This window comes from Diabrotica virgifera, chromosome 6 (assembly GCF_917563875.1).
Source record: "Diabrotica virgifera virgifera chromosome 6, PGI_DIABVI_V3a".
Lineage (NCBI taxonomy): Eukaryota > Metazoa > Arthropoda > Insecta > Coleoptera > Chrysomelidae > Diabrotica > Diabrotica virgifera.
Window position 1 is genome coordinate 12,639,058 of NC_065448.1, and position 22,651 is coordinate 12,661,708.

The window sequence follows — 22,651 nt, forward strand, 5'->3', positions numbered from 1 at the left end:
CACAATGCAAAGTTGGTGTTTGAGAGCTGGACACAAACAGATGAAAAAAATTATACGTAAATAATGTAAAAAACACACACTCATTGGTTGGTTGGAGAGAAGGGTGCGTGTGGAGCTAGAAGTGCAACCACCACCTCGTTTTGAGATCTGGGTTGTTTAAATATTGTCATACAATATCTAAACAAGCGAAGAGCTTCACAATGTATCAAAAAAATGAGATAACTAAATGTTTTTTAATTTTTCAAAATCATCAAAGATTTCAAATTTTTAGAGATTTTGATTGACCTTGCGGGATCGGAAAATATCCGTTAAATGCGTAAAACAATTTTTTTAGTACTCAACCATGCAAAGTGTAAATAAATTTTTTTAAATGTTCCCGACTCTTGATGCGCATTGGTAATTGTGGAGACGCAAATCCCACCGACGACTTAATTATTTTAATTTCTAACATCTAGACGACTTTGATAGTTGTCACAGTTAATTTCGAGTAAAAATAGCGTATGAATTGTACTATTTATGGTTGAAAATTGCTACGTTTGAAGAAAAAATAGTATACTTTATGAGGCGGAGAAGCATGACTTTTCTTGACTTGCCCTCTATTACGCGCCTCACTTCGTTCGGCGCGTAATATCGGGCGCGTCAAGAAAAGTCATGCTTCTCCGCCTCATAAAGTAATATACTATTACTATAGCGATAAATGAAACGTACCCGAAGGATAAACAAAAATTTTTGAAAAAAAGGTAAAATTTCATTTTTTCATAATCTTTAGGTCTGTTGCGGGATCGGAAGATAAAGTCCGATTTTAATAATTCTTTTTTGTTTTTCTTGTAATTACCAATCGCAACTTTTCCCCACTATAGCGATACGGAATTATCAACTTGACTTTTTTCGCATCACCCTACTGAAGGTGTCACCTAACTTTATCTGCAAAAATCCGAATGCAACCTCTCAAATCCAAAAATACACGTTTTTTACAGATTAGTCCTCGAACGAAGTAATCATTTAGACTTTCAGGATTTGGAAGGGAAAATGATTGAGCTGTGTTGTTTTATTCCGAAGATCGTTTATTATAGACCAGGTTTCTTTTGCAACACTTTTGGAGCTTTCCAGACGATTTTGATAATAGTCTTTTTTAGCTGATTTGACAAGTTTTAGATATGTTGTCCTGTACTTCGTGATAATATATTCAGTGACAGAAACATTGGTAGTAAATTTCTTGATGTATAGAAGTGAAAGCATATTCTTGGCTGATATACGGATACCTTTCGTAACCCAAGGTTTGCGATGTTTTGGCTTAATAGGAATTAAAGGAAATGCCTTATTGAAGATGCGGATAAGCTTATCTAGAAAAACACTGAAATTATAGTCTACGTCTATAGAAGGAAACTGCCACCCAGAAGTTAAGCATAAATTTTGGAATTTACGAAAATTCTGGGCGGAAAAAATCCTACCTAAACGTCGGGTTTTTGAGGAGGGTTTTCTGAAGGTGTTAAACTTCGTATACACTGCTTCATGATCAGATAGTCCCGCATTAATAACTATAGAGCAGACATCTGCACTCTATTCAGAACGTGGTAGACTCGCTCAAACGAAGCATTTGAGACCATTTTTAAGACTTTTGTAATCATCTTCCAAAAAGGACGATATACTGTGGACCAATAGTTTTCAACGAAAACTTTTCGTTTATAAATTTGCAAAAGTTTGTGTGTTATTGCGTTGCCGCTCCTGCAATACTTAGAGCAGATATATCGATGGATTCTTATGTAGTTTGGTCTTCTGAATCCAAATCTGAAAACGGCATTTCGATATCTCTAACCGTCTTCGAGATAATCGACCTCAAAATCTAAAATGTGACGTCAAAATCCGGTTATTTCATACCACGCACGAAACGTCAGCTGAAATCTTTGATTAGGAAGTAGGCTACTTTTTTTAATCTGAATTTGTTAAGCAAGGCAAATGTTATTATTTACATTTGAGTTTGACACTTCGTGAATGTCAAACTAAATTTTAAATATTTAGCTATTAATAAAATATAAATGACATTTTATAGTGAATTTAATTATTATATAAAATAATATGTGTAATAAATGTATAAAAATACAATTTGAGTATATTTTGAAAGCAATAATGTATTAATAACTTTCAAAAGATTTGTACGAGTAAGTATACGGCCTCCCCTTTAATGATAAATATACTGTTCCATAAGTACTACTACAGTTCATCAGTAAAAAGTATCTTTATGTATTATGTATTTCACAATATTTGAAAATTGTTCTTAAAATGTTGTTTGGAATAAAAAATTATAATATTTGACGAATTTTCTCAAATTATGGATACCAACATCATTTTCATTTTTATAAATCTTGTATTTTTAATTTGACGAAGAAAAGTTATTCTTCATAAAAAGCTCTTGTTGGTCTAAGATTTATGATGGAACTATCACGAATCAAATTTTATTAATTTTATACGAGGTATATAAAAAATATGAATTTCGAGTAAAGTATCTTTATACACTGCGCGTCATAGAAAACCGGCACCCCAAAAAATGGGTCATGTTTGATGTCAAGTGTCTCCTAAACCTGTCGTCGGATTTAAGTAATTTTTTCAATATCTTATAGCTTTATTCTTTAACAATTTCGCTGTAATAATATTGTTGCTAAACACGTAAATTTTGATTGTATACCGGGTGTACGAATCAAACTGTGTTTTTTCCTTAAAGTTTGCAACACCCTGTGGCATATTCTAGCATTTATAAAATACTGAAATTAAAATACAACTATAGCCTCAGGTTCTCTTAACATTCTGTTTATTGATGCATTCGCTTATATTGGATAATACAAAAGTTAGATACTTTAACAACAAGCCATGTTCTTCATCAGTACAGATAGTTATCATTAAGATCAGATCATTAAGAAATAGTTATTGAGCATTTTTTGACCTGCAATTAAGAATTTTATATTCACGTATGCACGCCAATGGTGAATATGAAATTTTTAATTGTATGTAAAAAAATGTGCAATAACTACGTTATGAAACCCACCAAATTTTATTTGCATATCTCAACCAATTTTTAAGCAATAAATAAATCGTCAATTTGTAAGAAAAAATTCAACATCCCGTATCTTGGCAACGAAGCATTTGCGGGCATACGATTGTAGAGCAAACTGTCATTATTTTTTAATGCAGAATTACCCCTTAAAGTTTGTCGCACTGGTTTTCGCATTTAGAAACACCCTGTACTGATAAAGACCATACCTAATTATTAAAGTATATAACTTTTGTACTATCCAACATAAGCGAATGAATCATGAAACAGAATGTTAAGAAAACCTGAGGCTATTGTAGGGCTTTAATTTCAGTGTTTTAAAAATACTAGAATATTTCACAGGGTGTTGCAAACTTTAAGGAAAAAACACAGTTTGATTGGTACACCCGGTAGGTATACAATGAAAATTTACCTGTTTAGCAACAACATTATTACTATATACAGCGATATTGTTAAAGAATAAAGCCATAAGATATTGAAAAAATTACTTAAAGCGGACCACAGGTTTACAAAATACGAGACATGAAAAATGACCCATTTTTTGGGGTGCCCGTTTTCTATGACGCGCAGTGTAGTTCACAACATTTAAATTAGAATGATATATTTGCACATTAAAACATAATTTTTAATTCTAAACAACTTTTCGTAATAGCAATTTTCCATATTATGAATTTAAATACGTATATAAACAAAGTTTTCGTTATGATAATGCTCGCATTTTCAGCTTGTTTCAAATACATACGTGAACAAATACGTATTTATAATTATCTCAAAATTGTTATTGACACTTCAGATGGCTTTCTTCCTCCTCCTCATTCCTTGAGCCGTTGTCACGGTATAGGTGACACTCGTAAAGTGTGTTTACTTGTCTGTATTGGCTGAGATCATGTGGCAGATTTATACAGCTTTATACAGATCTATAAAATTTATGGGGATAGAGGGAATGGATAGCATGAAAGAATAGAATAGATAGAATAGAAATATGCTTTATTGTCACTGAAAATTATACAAATTTTATGGACAAAGCTTAATATAAAGTCAGAAAAAATAAATAATAACAATAACAATAACAAATACAATTTCTGAAATTTGATAAATCGTCAATATAAAAAAAATACAAAATATAAGTTAATAAAGTAAAGAAAAAAAACAAAATCGATATATTGCAACAATTTATAGAAATTGCAAAGTGAACATAAAACAAAGTAAGCTATAGACATAGGAACTAATAAGTTTAAGCTGCTGCATGTGACACCCAAATATAGATAAGTTTGGTTACTTATACATTTTTGTAATTTCTTAGTTAGTCATTAAGAAACTCTTCTACTGAATAATATGGTCTTTTAGATAGATTAACTTTTGTCATTTTACGGAACTTGGGGAAAGATGTTGCAGATTTGAGTTGTAAAGGAAGATGGTTATATAGTTTTTTTGCGGAATATAATATAGATTTCTTTACTAACTCAGAGGACGGGATCGGTAAATAGACATCAAAATTTGAATTTCTGGTGGAGTAGTCATGATGAGGCCTTGCTGGAAAGACATGTATGTGTTTACGAATTAAGAAAACAGTTTCTAAAATATATAAAGATGTAAGGGTTACAATTCCGTGATCTTTGAAGTAACTTGTGTTGCAATGTGTTGTTCTTATGAAGCCAAACAGATACCTTATTGCTCTTTTTTGTAATTTAAAAATAACATCTAATTGGGCAGCTGTACTAGAACCCCAAAAAGGAAGACCATATCGAAGATGAGACTTGAACAAGGAAAAATATGTTAGTTTAGAAGATGCTAAATTGAGTTCTTTCGAAACAGATCTTATAGCATAGCAGGCTGAGGCGAGTTTCTTACTTAACAAATCGATATGAAGGGACCATTTGAGGTTGCTGTCTAAAAAAATACCAAGAAATTTTACAGAATCAACGGTAGAGATCTGGCTGTTATTAACAAGCAAGGGTTGAAGAGCACTTTTATAGGATAATGCTACTGTCTTATCCACGTTAAAAGAGAGTAAATTAGAGCCAGACCAGGTTTTTATCGTAAGCAAATCAGAAGTTATAGTTACATGAAGAGATGCAATAGTTAAGTTGCTCCAAGTGATACCGGTATCATCAGCAAAAAGAAAAAATTTTCCATCGATTTTTAAGTTAGTGATGTAATTTATAAAGATAAGGAACAGTAGAGGACCCAATACTGAACCTTGTGGTACTCCACATAGAATGTTTTTGAGACTAGAGTCAGTATAATTTGTTCTAACTAGTTGTTTCCTATTATTCAAGTAAGATTGGAACCAATTCAAAGAAATACCTCGAATCCCATAGAAATTTAGTTTTTTAATCAAAATGTGATTTACACAATCAAAAGCTTTGGCATAGTCACAGAAAACAGTGGCAGTATAAAGATTATTGTTTAGTGCTTGGTAAACCTCATGAAGCACAGAAAACATGGCATCAGTGGTACATTTATCAGTTAAAAAGCCGAACTGATTTTGGGATAAGATGTTGTTATCAATGAGAAAGGACATAAGACGGGTTTTTATGAGTCTCTCAATAATTTTTGAAAGTACCGGTAGTAAAGCAATAGGTCTATAGTTGCAAGTATTAGATTTTCACCACCCTTATGAAGGGGAATAATAATGGCTATCTTTAGGCACTCTGGGAATTTGCCTCTTTCAAAGGAATCATTAATTAGTGAGACGAGGATTTCCTCTAACGATTAGATGAGTGATAAAGAACTAATAATTGATATCATAAATAGAGCAGAATTACCAAAGGACTGGAAGAAAGACATTATATTACCAATACAAAAAGGGAGACAAGAGAAACTGTAATAATGACTGAGGTATCACCATATCAGGTATCCCTGGGAAGGTATTCGAAAGAATAATATTGACAAGAATAAAACCCCAAATAAAAACAACTATGGAAGACACACAACAATGTACAAGTAAGTGAGAAGGTAATCAATAAGAATAGAGAGAAGAAACATATATGCTTTATTGACCTGGAAAAGGCGTTTGACAGAATCCGAAGAAAGGACGTATGGAAGACACTAAAAGAAAGGGGAGACGACAGACACATAATAGAAGTAATAAAGTATATGTACAAAAATAATAATACAAATACAGTAAGAACCAATAACGAGGAATCCAGAGAATTTACTACAAGTCAAGGCGTCAAACAGAGATGCGTGCTGAGCCCATTGCTATTCTCAGTGGTACTGGATGAAGCGATAAAGAAAGCCAAGAGAAGAATGAGAAAACTAACATTAGGATACTGGCAAATAAAACAGACTCAACTATCGGAGCTACTATTTGCAGACGACATGGTATTGATAGCAGAAAACAGAGAAGACTTACAGAACAATCTTGAAATCCTAGAAGAAGAACTATCAAACATAAATATGAAAATTAATACAGAGAAAACAAAAACAATGATAATTTCAAATACGAGAAAGACACACGCAATATAATTAGACGTGAAACAACTAGAGCAAGTGGAATATTTTATATACCTAAGAGTAATAATTGAATCAAATGGTAAAGAAGACATGGAAATAAACGAGAGAATGGGACGAACAGGAAGCTTGTTTAACACTATGAAAACAACGTTTTTGAAAAAAAAAAAAAGAAATACCGGATAAAGTAAAAAACGGCAGTCGCTAAATCAGTAGGTAGACCAACAATCATGTATAGCAGCGAGACGTGGACATTGACGGGGAGATAAAAATCCAGAGTCAATGCTATGGAAATGAGGTTCCTGAGGAAAAGAGCAAAAGAGAAAGAGGACAAACCAAATACGAAACGAAACAAGTAGACAAAACCTAAAACTAGAACCAATCAATGAAAACATAGTAGAGGGACAACTTAGATGGTTCGGGCACGTGTGTTGAATGTCGAACGACAGGCTAAGAAAACGAGTGTTGGAAACGAGAGTGCAGGGGAAAAACAAAAGGAGGAAGACCAAGAGTTATGTGGGTAAATGAAATCAGGAAAGAAGTCGAGAAGAAAGGATTGACATTGGAAAGTGCAAGAAATCTAACGCAAGATCGGAAAGCATGGAGACTACAATGTCAAAGTCAACTCCACCAGCCTTGCACCTAAAGGTAGAAAGGCTTAGGACTAAGTAAGTAAAGTATACAGATGTTTTTCCACCAGAGTCTTCATTTGCCCTCCTCATCGTGTTGGAGATCTTCCTCGTTGTGTTCAGCCTTCTACATTTCCTTCTACTGCTAATTAGTAAATCTTGTTAGTGAACGAAGTTATCGGAGATTTCTTGTAATCAACATTTCAAAGACAAAGTGGATGGCAGTTGGCACGATTAATATAGATCAAGTTCTGCTTTAATCCAATTTTTATTTATTTTAGCTCCAATAAATATTATGGAAGCAAAGCTGTAGAACCACCATTACAACTGAGAAGGCAACTAATCAGTAATAAATTCATCACAAAAGCATTTTCCAAATCCGCAAGTTATTTAATACCTATCCATGAACTTTCAGTTTCAGTACTCACACAGTCGTATTGGCGAAAAAAGAAAACTCCACTAATTTGTGAAAGTTATACCACTCTTTCTAAATACAAGTTAGCACTGTATACATAAAAAATCCAACCAATATTTTCGGAATATCCACATATTCTCTTTTCTAAACAAATTAAGACATTTCGGATCGACAAAGACGATCACTTCCTCGAAACAGTTAATCAACGATGGCCCGATTACTACCAGATTTACGCCGATAGATCAAAACAAATTCGTACAGGTGCCACTTTTTATGATCACAGTGCAAAATATCATGAAGAGTTCAGACTACCAGATGAGGCAACAATATACAGGGTGCGCCAAACCTCTGGTCTTCTTTGATTACGGCTAAACTATGAGATATACAAAAAAATGTTTATAACAAAACTAATGTGTATCAAAGCGGTCTATGATTTAAAATTATTTTCGATTATACAGGGTGAGTCAGAACGACGGTATGAACCAAAGTTGTATTTTTTTAAATGGAACACCCTGTATATTAAATCATTTTTTAATATATTATTTAAAAATATGAAAAATTTGTATAAGGTCTTATAGGCCTAAAGTTAATAATTTTCGAAATATTTACATTTTTATTGAGAAAAATGGTAATATTTATAGGGTTGTGGATTATGTTTCCAAGGAAATAAAAATTTAGGTGATAGGTCAAAGTTTTTAAAATATAGTGTTATTTTTAAATAATTTAATATTTTTTACTTTTAACCATAAAATATACAGTGTGATCACTATTGGCAAATACAAAATTTTCTCATTTTTTTTTAAATGGGACACCTTGTATATTAGTTTTGCGTTTTGTAGTAAATATTACAACCTTTCTTTTGGTATAAGGTTGTATGTACCTAGCATGTTTCGTTTTGTAGATATTTTAAAAAAACTATAGATTTTACGTGTTTGCGGATTTTTTATTTAAAATTTTTTTTGCAAAAAAAAATAATTGTAATCTGGTTTTAGAAACATACACTAAAATATAAAATATGAAAATAAAAACGTAATTAAAGATTAAAATAAATCGTATGCTAGTACAACTCAATTGAAGTTAATAACTTTAAATTATTTTACAAAAAATATTTTAACATATTAATGAATGCATAAATTAGTTACTAAATTAAATAAACAACCAAATTTTAAATCAACCGTAGTAATTTTTCTACTACAGCAACTTTCCTGTACCAAATTAATTGTTAGTTAAATTGTATTTAGTTAAACTTTTAATTTACCTTTTAAATTTACTTATATACATCTTGAGAATATAAAAATTATTATAAAGTATGCTTTGAAACAAATGAATGTTAAATGTATCATCCAAATTATTTATTAATATAAATAGTATTTACTGGTGTCACAAAAACTGGTAATACTTTTGTAGTTGAAATTTTTGTAACAATTTTTTATATTTTAAATTTTAATATTTTAACCGAAAATTTTTTGGATATGACATTTGTTTTGGGCGAAACCATTAGAAATTATTACCAGATTTTGTGACACGAGTAGGTACATAGATACTATTTACTTCTTAATATACTTCCATAACGTTCATTTGTTTCAAAGCATACTTTATACGTTCTCAAGATGTAGGTAAATTAAAAAGTTATTAACTGATCTTACTCGTAAATAGAATATAACTAACAATTAATTTGGTACAGGAAAGTTGCTGAATTACTACGATTGATTTAAAATTTGGTTGTTTATTTAATTTAGTAACTAATTTATGTATTCATTAATAAGGTAAAATATTTTTTGTAAAATAATTTAAAGTTATTAAATTCAATTGAATTGTACTAGCATACGATTTATTTTAATCTTTAATTACGTTTTTATTTTCATATTTTATATTTTAGTGTATGTTTCTAAAACCAGATTATAATTATTTTTTTTTGCAAAAAAATTTTTAAATAAAAAATCCGCAAAAACGTGAAATCTATAGTTTTTTTAAAATATCTACAAAACTAAACATGCTAGGTACATACAACCTGATACCAAAAGAAAGGTTGTAATATTTACTACCAAACGCAAAACTAATATACAGGGTGTCCCATTTAAAAAAATATGAGAAAATTTTGTATTTGCAAATGGTGATCAAACTGTATATTTTATGGCTAAAAGTAAAAAATATTAAATTATTTAAAAATAACACTATATTTTAAAAACTTTGACCTATCACCTAAATTTTTATTTCCTTGGAAACATAATCCACAACCCTATAAATATTACCATTTTTCTCAATAAAAATGTAAATATTTTGAAAATTATTAACTTTAGGCCTATAAGACCTTATACAAATTTTTCATATTTTTAAATAATATATTCAAAAATGATTTAATATACAGGGTGTTCTATTTAAAAAAATAAAACTTTGGTTCATACCGTCGTTCTGACTCACCCTGTATAATTGAAAATAATTTTAAATTTTAGACCTCTTTGATACACATTAGTTTTGTTATAAACATTTTTTTGTATATCTCATAGTTTAGCCGTAATCAAAGAAGACCAGAGGTTTGGCGCACCCTGTATACAGCGGAAATGTTTGCAATAAGTGAAGCTCTGAAATATATACTTAGAACTCATAGACCTAAAAGTATTATATTTACAGATTGCAAAAGTGTAGTCGAAAGACTAGAAAATATAAGTGCATCTAAAAATTTAAATCATCTAGAAGTGAAAATACTACAGACCAATTACCAAATACTTAGCACGCAACGAAAGGTGATAATAGTTTGGATCAAAGGACATTCGGGTATTCAAGGAAACGAAATTGCCGATAAGTTTGCAAAATCTGCCTCAGACTTAGACAGAGATTTTATTAATCTGTGTATTCCATATACTGATTTGAATACCACACTTAAAGTTCAGCTAAAAAATAAATGGCAAGATCTGTATGACAGCAAACAAACAGGATTAAATTATAAATCATGTCAAGTTCAAACCCCAAGGCTAAAATGGTTCCACAACCAAAACAACAGGAATTTTATATGCTATGTCACCAAGCTATAAATGTAAAATTGGTTTAGTTGATAATTTCTCATAATCCTCATGCTTATGTGGTGACCTGGGAGACTTAACACACATTATACTTGATTGTCCATTAAATAGAGAAAGCACAGATAAATTTTATAGTAAAGTAATTAATAACAAAATTAGCTTGCCTATTAATTTAAACTGTATAATTTTCAATAAAAATATTAATATACTGTGTTGTTTATATAATCACATCAAGAAATGCAAAATGAAATTGTAAATTGCTAACAATGTCTTATCGTTAGCAATTCTGCAAATAATTCCATTTTATAACACAAAACAAAAAATTGCACAAATTACTTTTTACCAAAAATTAATAATTTTACCAAATTGTATTAATAGAATATATTAATATAATTTATAAGTATAATCGTGAAGAAGGATGATTTTTTTAATTAGAAAAATATGTATGTGTGTTTATATATTATGTATACGTATGTGTGTGCATATATATCTATGTGTAATATATTTTTATTATGCTAGTTAAATACTATAAAATAGTTAGTTGTATATGTAAATGTTTTATACTTGTATGATATACCTATTCTAGATATGTAATATACTTTGGTATAAAAATTGTCTGGCTAATTGGTATTTACCAAAGCCATCAAATCAAATAAGAAAAAAAAAGTTCTGCTTTCTCTTAATGAAGAGGAAATAGATTGGGCAAACAAATTGAAATACCTTGGTAGCTGGTTGAATGTAAATTGTGCCTCTGATGAAGAGATAATAACCAGGATCGAAATATTACGTAAGGCCTTTATAATCTGGAAACCAGTTTTATATAACAGAAACCTGCCAATGCATATTCGCATGAAAGTCCTGAAATGTTATGCCAAATGTTAAACTACAATGCTATGGATCTTAAAAACATCGTCGGTTTCTCACACTTCCAATGAAATGATAAATTCAGAACGTCTGCTCCTAAACATCAGAGGAGAGGAGAAAAACATCCTAAATACTTCGCCGTATACTACCAGGAAGTTGGAGGGAAAATGATGAATTGGTCGACAGAAAATTTCATGGATGCGTAATATGGTGTTGTAATATGATGTAATAATGGTGTTGTTCCACAGTAATGATTATTTCGTACAGCAGCCCATAGAGAAAGTTTCAAAATTGTAAACATGATGACGGCCAACATCGGAATATGGACTCGGAATCTAAAGAAGAAGGAGATTAAGTCGGAGGAGCCAATTTGGCCCCTGTTGAGATTTAAAGTTATTGTTGTTTTTTTATTTGAGGCAATATTAATTTCATATTTTATGACTTTTAATATTTTGATACAAAGCCTTATTTAACACAAAAATATTGTTTACTAAATTTATTAAATGGTTTTTCTAACGAATCTACCATAGAAGTCTAAAGGGGCCAAATTGGCCCTGTGTACATTATTATCGTTTTCTGGGAAATTCGTCGAGCCTTTCTTTCAAATTCCTGTCGGATGAATAAAATTATATTTATGTATGTTTATTGTAAATGGTTACCCTTATACTGGTACTGATCATCTACGTCATAAAGATACAAATGTTGGTGAAAAACAAGTGAACACAAAAATGAACATTGTTGGTGTAGAGCAGTGGTTCTCAAAGTGGTCCAGGTGGACCCCCAGGGGTCCACGAGGGACTCAACGAGGGTCTACGTTGGCGTGAAATAAAAATGGGGGTGCACAATTTGTAATTGGGGGTCCACGAACACTTTATAGTGATTTGGTATTTATTTAAACAAATTTGCATTTTTTTATCGTAAAATATCAATGGGAAAAAATAATGTTTTAATAGTAGGGACTTAAAAATAGCATTAAAATATATTATAACAAGTTATTTTGGTTAAAAAATTTATTTTTAGATTATATAACAAGTTTTTGATGAAATTTAGGTGTAGAAAACTTTAAAATGTCGTTTTTTACATTCTCCTCCATTCCCAAAATACAAGTCTTTCGATTTGACTGAAAATTTGCCCACAGATAACCAAAACACAGGACTTTAAATGTTAAAAGAATTTGTATAGTTTTACAACACAACAGAAATACGTGGGATAATTAAAATGTCAAAAATATAGGCGGCAACTGTAATTAGGTACAATTAACTCGGATAATATCGGCCCTATGAAAATAATGGTTAAAAAAATTGTAGTAATTATTGTAAAGACGATTTATTTGTAACAATTTCAATTTCTACCATTTTTGTCGAAAAGTTGAAAATGGAGGAGATATTGAACAAAAACCGCTGCTCTCAATCAAACCAATCAGGTCTTATGATCGCGCCTTTACCGCATACGTACTACCTGAAATATTGATTTTAGCAAAAAATGAAAAACATCAAAATTGTATAAGATTTAATTCTTTCCACTTTTGTATAAGTATATTTTTGTTCTAAAACTAATAATAAACGAGATAATTCAATAATTCTGCTCTAACTGTCACTATTTTCGCCCCATAACTCGGAAAATATCGACGGCACAAAAAATTTAGAATGAAAGAAATTATTGAGACCATATTTTTAACAATTTCAGTCAAAACAGAATAGAATCTTGCTGGGGTAGCTCGACATGCAAGATCAAATGCTAACCCGACTGGACTATATAATTTTGACTCAGATATTATTGCATGTAACTTTTCTTGTATAACGTATATTGTAAAACTATATTGTCTTGTATATTGTAAAACTACACAAATTCTTTTAACCACTTAAAGTCCTGTGTTTTGGCTATCTGTGGGCAAATTATTAGCCAAATAGAAGAACATGTATTTGGGAATGGGGGTAAATGTAAAAACAGTATTTTAATGTTTTCTACACTAAAATTTGATCAAAAACCTCTTAAATCAAAAAACTTATTATAATGCCTAATAATCACATTTTTGAGTCCCTTCTATTAAAACATTATTTGTTCCATTAATACTTTACGATAAAAAATGCAAATTTGTTTAAATAAATTCCAAATCACTCCGCCACTGCCACGATGAGTAGAATTCTATTTTGCTGCAAATTGCTTCCATATGCAATTCTACTGATTGTGATTTCACAATCCTGTGCTTACAATGTGTAAGTCCTGTGCTTGTTACGTACAGCATGTCTTGATGAAGATATTCAGACATACGTTCAACATTTAAATGCGCTGCATGATAACTTCAAAAACAGATTTGAAGATATTTTGATGATGGAAATACCACCACGGGTCATAAACCATTTGATGAAACGGAAGTGGCGGATGTGGTATTACAAGAGGAACTACTAGAGCTCAGCACCAATGAAGAGCTAAAGGTGCAATTTAAAAAAGGCTATCAAACATTTTGGCTGCAGGCAGAAATACCTGAAAAATATCCTGGGCTTTGGGAAATTGCGAGAAAACTTTTCATAGCGTTTCCCTTGTCATACCTTGTCGAAAAAAGGTTTAGTGTAGTTACAAACCTATTGACAAAAAAAAAGGAACACCAACAAAAGGGATCCTAACAAAACTAAAGCGAAATATTGATAATTTGCTGTCAATCCGTCAAGTACATCCCTCCCATTAAAATTATTGGGATTTTTTTTATTGTTGATTTTCATATTTAAAGTTACGTAACGTTATTAGTGTTTTATTTTAATTCTTTTAAGTCTGTTATCATTATCATTTTAATAAATAGATCGTAAGAAAATATACCTACATTTTTTCTTTATTTTTATCACGCCGAATTTAGCACTATTTTCGAAGACGGAGAACAGGAGTTAGCGATGCAATTTCCCGAATTGCCACGCTGAAATGCAACTGGGTCGGACACGTCGCCCGAATCAGTGATGCGAGGTGGACAAAGAGATTACTTGAGTGGAGGCCGAGATTAGAAAAAAAAAGTAGAGGTAGTCCACCTACTCATTGGACTGACGATCTCAAGAAAATGTCAAGAAATTGGATGCAAAGTGCTCAAAATAGAGCACAATGGACAAAAATGAGGGAGGCCTATGTCCAGCAGTGGACGCAAAGAGCTGGGTGATTATGAATGATGATGATTTTAGGGTTGAAGCTCACCCGCGACGGCAATTTCCATCGTTATATCTTCACATTTGGGACGAGTTTTGGGAATATGGTAAAAATGTAGCAGCAGGGGGTCCACCGAAACCAGTAAATTTTTAAAGGGGTCTACGAGAAAAAATAGTTTGGGAAGCTCTGGTGTAGAGCATGGGTCACCAATTAGCGGACCGCGGTCCGCATCCGGACCGTGAGCTAGTTTTGTGCGGACCGTCAATAAATTCAGAATATACCTAGTGTTTGGCAATTTTGAAAATATTCCGCCATGAAATTGTGTACTATGTTTGGTTCAACTTATGTGTGCGAAGCCGCTTTATCAAGAATGAACTTTATTAAAAATCGGTAGAGATCTCACTTAACAGATGAATATCTCAACTCCGTAATGAGACTCAGTTGCACTAAAGTCAGTCCAAACTTCAGACAGGTTGTACATAAAAAATGTCATTTTTCTCTCTGATAATTTAATTTTGTAAAGAGTTTTCCCCTTTATTGTTATACTTACAGTAGGAAAAATGAAAGAATACCCATGAACGAACATATAAAAGACGCTGTATTTTCCTGTCACCGTGTCATATAAAAAATTGGCCAGCGCAAGTACATGTAATAATTAGTATTACATGTACTTGCGCTAGGCAATTTTCTTTGTGACACGGTGACAGGAAAATACAGCGTGTTTTATATGTTCGTTCATGGGTATTCTTTCATTTTTCCGACTGTACTTACTAATCATTAATTTTGAAATTAAGTAAGCTGTAATATAAAATTGTCATGTGCATTTTTTATATTCCTTTCCTCTCTACTATATGTTAAGTAGGAGTACTTTTCAGATGTGTATTTAATTAAAATAATTTTCAGATTTAATAAGTTTGCAACAAAAACCTTGCATTGAAACTAATGTAGAAAAGATAACATTTTAATTAGCATTTTGTACTATGATTATTTATTTTAAATTCCTCAGTTTCCTTTCTACAAAATTGAAGATGTCTAAAAACTCCATTAGCATTCAAAATATAAATTCCTAATTTTTAAAATATTCTCAGTAACAATTTACAATACTGCTGTTTTCAAATTTATACTGAAAATTTTTTGCTCAATTAGAAATCCAATGAAATCAATTAATTTGTGGTCATCTGATTGAATACAACCAATAAAACCAACATTATACTGAAAACAGATCCCATGGGCTGTTTTCACTCAATCATGTAGCTATGGATACCTACATTTCGTTTCATTTCGATTTTGACATTTCAAATATTCAATATTTCAAAATGTCACGATTTGGTTGTAATACTGATGAGAATATTAATGAAATTATCGAATCAAATATACCAAAGAATACTGTTTACAGTAAAAAATTTGTATGGAAAGCGTTTATGGACTTTTGCAATGATAGAAAATATGAATTAGATGGAAATCGGACGGTGGAAGAATTGGCGTCGATTTTAAAGGATTGGGCTGTGAACATGAGAAGAAAAGATGGTACAGAGTTTAAAGAAGCTACTGTCAAAACCATGTGGAACCTAACAAGTAAGCTTTTACAAGAAAAGTATTATAAGGAAATGAAAGTAAAATAAATAAATTTTTCTAATTGTTCCTTTGTTAATTGCACATTTAAATAAATTGTTTCTGCTCTGTATTTTTTTTTTCATAACCAGCAAAAAATATTCTATCCGAATAACCCTCGAACATTGATAAATGCTCAAAATTTTTTTAACAACTTTCTCAAGCTTGTTGCTTACAGGCAACAGACCTCCGCCTACGGCGTCGGTCTGTTTCCAAGCAACAAGCTTTCGAAATCTGTTATAAAATTTTTTCGAACAATTACACTAGTTTACAACCAATTTGCGACTGGAATGCAATATGCTGTTTTTTGTTAATTTTTGCTCTCTGAATATGATTATGATGATAAAAACTTCCTAACACGTAAGATTTTTGAGTTATGGTTTTTACAAAAAAAATTGAGTTACGATTTTTGAGTTATGAATATGTTACTAAATTTTTTTTTTAAACAGTCATTTGTAATGTATCGGGAGTGATGTTATCAAATTAACATGTTTTCTATAAATTGTGCATAATTTGACAACACTGGGATATCTAATGTCTACGAATAACACATTAACATTTAAATAAAGAATAAACCAAAGATAATCCTTAATCAGTAAACCTACCCATTTAAACTTATATAGTTCTAAACCGTTTTAACGACTGTTACTTCTGCATAATAAAAGTGTCTGTGTTTTCAAGGAAAACCAAGCGCAAAATTGAATATCCAGATATTATCTCAGCAATAAAACCGGTTTTCCATGGAGAAGATTTACCAGTTCCAGGACCCACGGCAAATTGGGAAGAAGATTTGGAAATGTATGACGATAAAAGTAAACCCGATGATGTATCAGAAAAGAATGATTCTTATTTTCACGAAAGCGACGAAAAGCACCTTATTGCATCCAGCAAGCCGAATTACATGATTTAGTTCGAGACCTTCACTTGTCCAAAGACATGATTAACTCTAGGTTCTAGATTACAATAATGGATTTTTTAAATGGAATTTACTAGCCAGTAAAACTTATAATATTTAGGAACCATAACCAGGAGCTATCCTAGTTTTTTACTATGCAGGATAAAATGTGTGTTCGTGTTAATCCACATAGTGTTATGGGAAAATTGGGATATGCACAAAATTGTGTACAAAAGACTTACTATATTTTTTGTTTCTAGTTCTGAGCTTATGTGTATATAGTATAAAACAATTTTTATAATAAACAGCAATATTTGATGCATTCTATAACTCAAAATCTAACATTTCACCTGACAAGACAATGTACGCGTGGACCCCTGCGCAGAAATGCACGGCACCAAAATCTATACGTGGTGGAAAATTTTAGTGTTTGAATTCGCATTCAGGGCGCTTTAAACTCCACGGTACAGCCATTTTAACATCTGTCGCAAACATTTTTTATTTATTTGTTGACTAGTGTTATCAATGTCCTTGGGTTATTACTACTGATAATAACATCAAAACAATACACAATGAATTTATATTTTATTTATTGTACCAGGAAAACTTACAGAAAAGTATATAGTAACCAAAAAATAATCAGATATTATTAGTTTTCCTTTCCATATTAGTCCATGTGTGAAGCCAATTTCGTATGAAAAATGTTTCTGACTCGATTTCTTTGCGGATTCCTGTTCAAAAATGTCCCCTTTAATCAAATCAGAAGGGTGTCAGGTGAAACAATTTTTTAAGCAAATTCAAAATTACTTTTTTTGCCTCGAAAAATGTATTTTAGGTTTTTGGGTAATTATAAACCATATAGGTCTCCTGTCATATTTCCGAAAAGTTGATAGTTTTCGAGTTATAAGCGATTTAAAATCTCAAAAAACGCGAAAATATGAATTTGCGATGAAAACTCTTAAGTTTTAATAAAATGACAGATCTTTTTTATTGAAGATGACCGAAAAATGCTAAAAACATATTTTCGCGTGCAAAAAAGGTGACGTTTTGAATTTGTTAAAAAAATATTAAACAATTTCTGCCCAAAAATTTCGCCCGACACCTTTCTGATTTGTTTATAGGGGATATTTGATATTTTTTAACAAGAATCCACAAAGAAACCGAATCAGAACAGTCAGACACAGGCAGCATAAATCCGGACCCCGGAAGTGTCATAGGTTTTCGAAACGGACCCTCAGGGAATCTAATTGGTGACCTCTGGTGTAGAGGACCAAATGACGCGTCTTTATACTACAAAAGTAACTTCAAGACGACGGCCTATGTACGTGTTTTATAATGCTCTTGACTTGGAAGCAATAAATGCATGGATTATTTTATAGAAAATAACTGGAAGTAGACTCAGTCTTCATAAGTTTATTCTTCGGCTGTGTGAAGAATTATAGGCCCCATACCTTGCCTCCCGAAATCTGGAACTACGCCTAGCAACACCAGGTCTACCAACAACTATCACTGTTACTATCTAAAATCGAACAAAATATCAGCTGGAAATATTTTGTAAAGGAAATCATACTTCCAATTATTGCCACGGTTGTAACAAGGCAATGTGTGGCAAATATTAAAAACTGCAAACTGTGTGGTGTTCCGAATAATTTTGATAGGCAGCGAATGTGTTAAACAATGAAGTAAAAAATAAAATCAGATTCTAACGTCTAGATTAGATTTAATTTCTTTAAACTGAGTTTTAATTGATTAAAGAACGTGGAGCCAAAATGATCTCTTCGGGCTTTCTAGGTAGTTATGCTAAGCCAGACTTTATAGTGTTAATTATTGGTGTTGTTACACAAACTTTAGTAGTCATGTACTAATAATTGTAATTTTTGATAAAGAAATAAGTGATAAATAATGATAAAAAAACTATTTCCTAGACACAGAAAGTAACTTTTAATAAAACATGATTTTTACGTGTATACAAAATTCCTTCTTATCATTTTTGTGCTTGATAATAGTTACCAACTAACTTCAAACCACATTGCAAGCCTTGTTAATATAAAAATACTTCTGTAGTGAATGAGAGATTGAAAACACCATGAAGTTAATTAAATTGTTAGTGATAGTGAGTTTGATTTCTCCTATTTTAGGTGACTGTTTGCAAACAACTGTTTATGCGGATTGGACCGTAATTGTATCGACCTTTAGGACCTACGTCATCGGAGATAAATATAAATATTTATTAAAAAAAGGTATTACATTTACATAAAATAAGTTTTTTTTTAGGGCCGGCGTAGCCGAGTGGTAGTGTGGTAGGCTAGCGTACCGGTGGTCCGGAGTTCAAATCCTACCGCCGGCAAGAACAACTAGACATTTTTAAATGTTTATAGGCCCCAGGTCGACTCAGCCTGAATAAAATGAGTACCTTGGGTAAAAAAATTCTAAGGATAGATTTTTTGAACCCCCCTTAACGAACTCTTCTGTATTAAGAGCCAATATATGGTACATTTACAGGCTACAAGGTTTCTCCCCATGTGATTTTCTGACACGCTCGAATCACTGCAAAAATCTCTGCTTGGGATTCCCTACCATAAGTAACAATTAGTAATTTAAGTATTAATGATAACTCAGTTTTATCAATTATATCGCTAGAACGTTGAGAATCCCTGTTATAGGCACTTTTGACTGCATCTTCAAGATTCTGTTCTGTCTGGTTTATTGTACCTAACCCAAGTAGCAATTTTTTGACGCATTGGTTGTCAGTACAAACAAATGCACTGTATATAACGTTGCCCGAGAGCATTTTCAGTTGTTTCGGTCAACGTCCCCTACCCCGACTGACATTACGATGTTACAACGTCAAGTAATATCTTTAGTTACACGGGCAACTAATTTATTACCATTGCGACAACTACATATCACAGTTCAGTTTTTTCAACAATCGCAACGACTTAAAAACGTTATAATGCTAAACTAATTTACGCCCTGGCCGATTTGGGTTTTCTGGCCGACTCTGTAGTTGTCTGTCACGACCCTAGGTGTGTGGCAACTTCAGAAGGAGAAACAGAATTTAATAACCTTATTTTTTTTATTACTATATATTATTTTATTTTGCTGGAAATTTTCGCTTTATTTAACAACCTGTTTATTTGTTTTTTTAATAGCTGGTTTCCATTCCATTGTCCATTGTTTTATCAGTAGATTTAATAACTTAAATCTTTGTATCTGCTTTGGTAGACAGGGTTGCCAGGTCAGTTTTTACTCTTTGAGTAGTTTTACTTTCACAAAATCACTAGATTCTTTTTAGGCCATGTAAATACAGTGATATGCATATCCGTCCTAAACGTCCCAAGAGGAATTCCAAAAATTGGAAACCTAATTATTCCAAACCACCAACTGGTAATTACCATTTTTTAGCTAAAATCTACTAAATCAAAAACTAAAATATACTTAAGGATTTTTGGGATATATTTGGGATTTTTTATAATAAAAACAACAGCTACCTTAAGGGAATAGGCGCAAAATGTCGCCTGTTAAAATGTTCAATGTATTCTAAATGTTTTCATTTTTCTCACCGAGGATCGAAAGTCCCTAAAAACTTATATAATATTTATTATAATAAGTTACAGGGGTGAAAAAAAAAAGAAAAAATTTAGTGTGACTTTTAATTCCAAATATCTCATTCACAAGAAACGTTTTGGTTTTTCTAAATAATGCAGGATTTCATTCTGCGTTTAATTTTTTCAAAAATACTTATTATAATGATTCGAAAAAAATGAATAGGTACATTTAACAACTAGAATATTTTGTCATCCACTGATTTTAACATCTGCAGGTCTGGATCAAATTCTTCAAACAATTTTTCGCATTTTACATTAGAAACACATAAACACAACAATTTTTGTTTTGCAAAGTTACCTATATGCTTAGATATTTTAGTTTTCCATCGTTAGCTTCTAATAGGCTCACCGAATGCCAGAACTCTTTAATAACACCTGAAATACTGCTTGCACTGTTACTTGAAATCTGCAAGTTTGTTACACCAGAATCCAGTTTCATTTCTCTGTAATATTCATCATCTACGTCCAGAATCTTATTTTCGGTAATGACATTGGGAAATTGTAACAAAATGTCTGAAAATTAATTTAGAGATGGGGTAAATACTATTAAAAAGCAAATTTTATTTTAGTCATAACAAAATGTTGAAATATACCAAAAATCTACTAAAAAATATTGCCTACTAGAGTTTTTTAAAAAATATCAAAAATCTACCAAAAAAGTAGAAATCTACTAAATGTGGCAACGCTGTTAAGGAGAATGCTACACTTTTGACACTGGTCACATGACCTCTGTCACCCAATAAGAGGGTGCGTTCTAAAATGGTTGGGATAGTCAGCGCGGCCGGGTTTGGTTGGCGATTGGACTTCTAAATTGTCTTATCCGTCTATGGTTGGTAATAAGGAATTTTTTTAGTAATATTGGTAATATTGTTTAATGCGCCATTTTGGTTTTACTTGAGATTTTTGGGATGTAAACAAAATGAAAACACAGAATATAAAAAATGCAGGCATTTTCTGATACCTTTAACAGCACCAACAATACATTAAATTTATACAGAATATCTTCAACATAACTTTTGACTTTTATATTAAAATTTGATTTTTTTAAATTTGCATATTTTTTGTCAAAAATGTCATAAAAAATGAGCGCGTGTGTTTTTTAAAGATGAAATATCCATATTTGACGGTAATCTGAGATGCGTTTATAAATTTCACATCAGGTAACAAGTCCTTTATGTATTTATATAAATTTAAATACCTAATACGATGTCAAAATAGTTTACTTTTTGGTTTTCGCATTCACCATACAGGTGTTAAAAATATAGGTAAAAAAACATAACCAGTCTGACTCCTTGAGCAACCATTGCACGCGCAGACGCTTTTTATAGTCGCTTCAGTTGTCTTATGCAACGCTTACGAAACGACGTTGCTTAAACATAGGAGGTAGGAGGTTGCCTAGGCAACGTCAAGACAACTCAAAAATCGTCCACCAAATTAGTGCAGAATAGGGTCGTCTTCTAGGCAATAACAACGTTGTAACAAAACGTTGCCACGCGGTAGACAAAGTTGTCGCGTCGACAAATTGCTACTTGGGAACCTAATAGGTTCTCATTGTTTATACAAGATAATATTCTTAATTTGTTTGTTTTAGATATAATTTCCACTTATTGCCATATTCAAGAAAACTGTAATGTACCTATAGATCCGATTATGAATTTAAACAAGGAATTTTATCAAAATACCTTTAAACGTGTAGTTCGAGAGTACCTGGAAGAAAATGATTTGGAATTTACTTATGTATCCTCCTGGCACTCTCTTGACCTAGGATGTTTTGCAGAAAAGAGTGATAGAGGTAATGGAATTATATAATATTAAAAAACAACACAAGTGATATTTATGTTCTGCGTCATTTTTTTTTCGTTTTTCTGCATAGATATACAGGGTGAGCCATGAGGAACTGTACATACTCCTACCTCGTATATGGGGAATAACAAATGACCATTAAAAAGTGTCTGCTCCCCTTGTTTAATAATATACA

At 31.7% G+C, this 22,651-nt stretch overlaps 1 protein-coding gene across 1 annotated transcript; it reads left to right on the forward strand.

Annotated features, from left to right (window-relative positions):
* The first annotated feature begins 19,115 nt into the window (after positions 1-19,115).
* LOC126887515 (uncharacterized) lies at positions 19,116-22,482 on the forward strand. The gene is made up of 2 exons (XM_050655140.1): positions 19,116-19,305; positions 22,265-22,482. The coding sequence occupies exons 1-2, from the start codon at positions 19,152-19,154 to the stop codon at positions 22,480-22,482; spliced, it is 372 nt and encodes a 123-aa protein (XP_050511097.1). The 5' UTR covers positions 19,116-19,151.
* Positions 22,483-22,651: the final 169 nt, after the last annotated feature.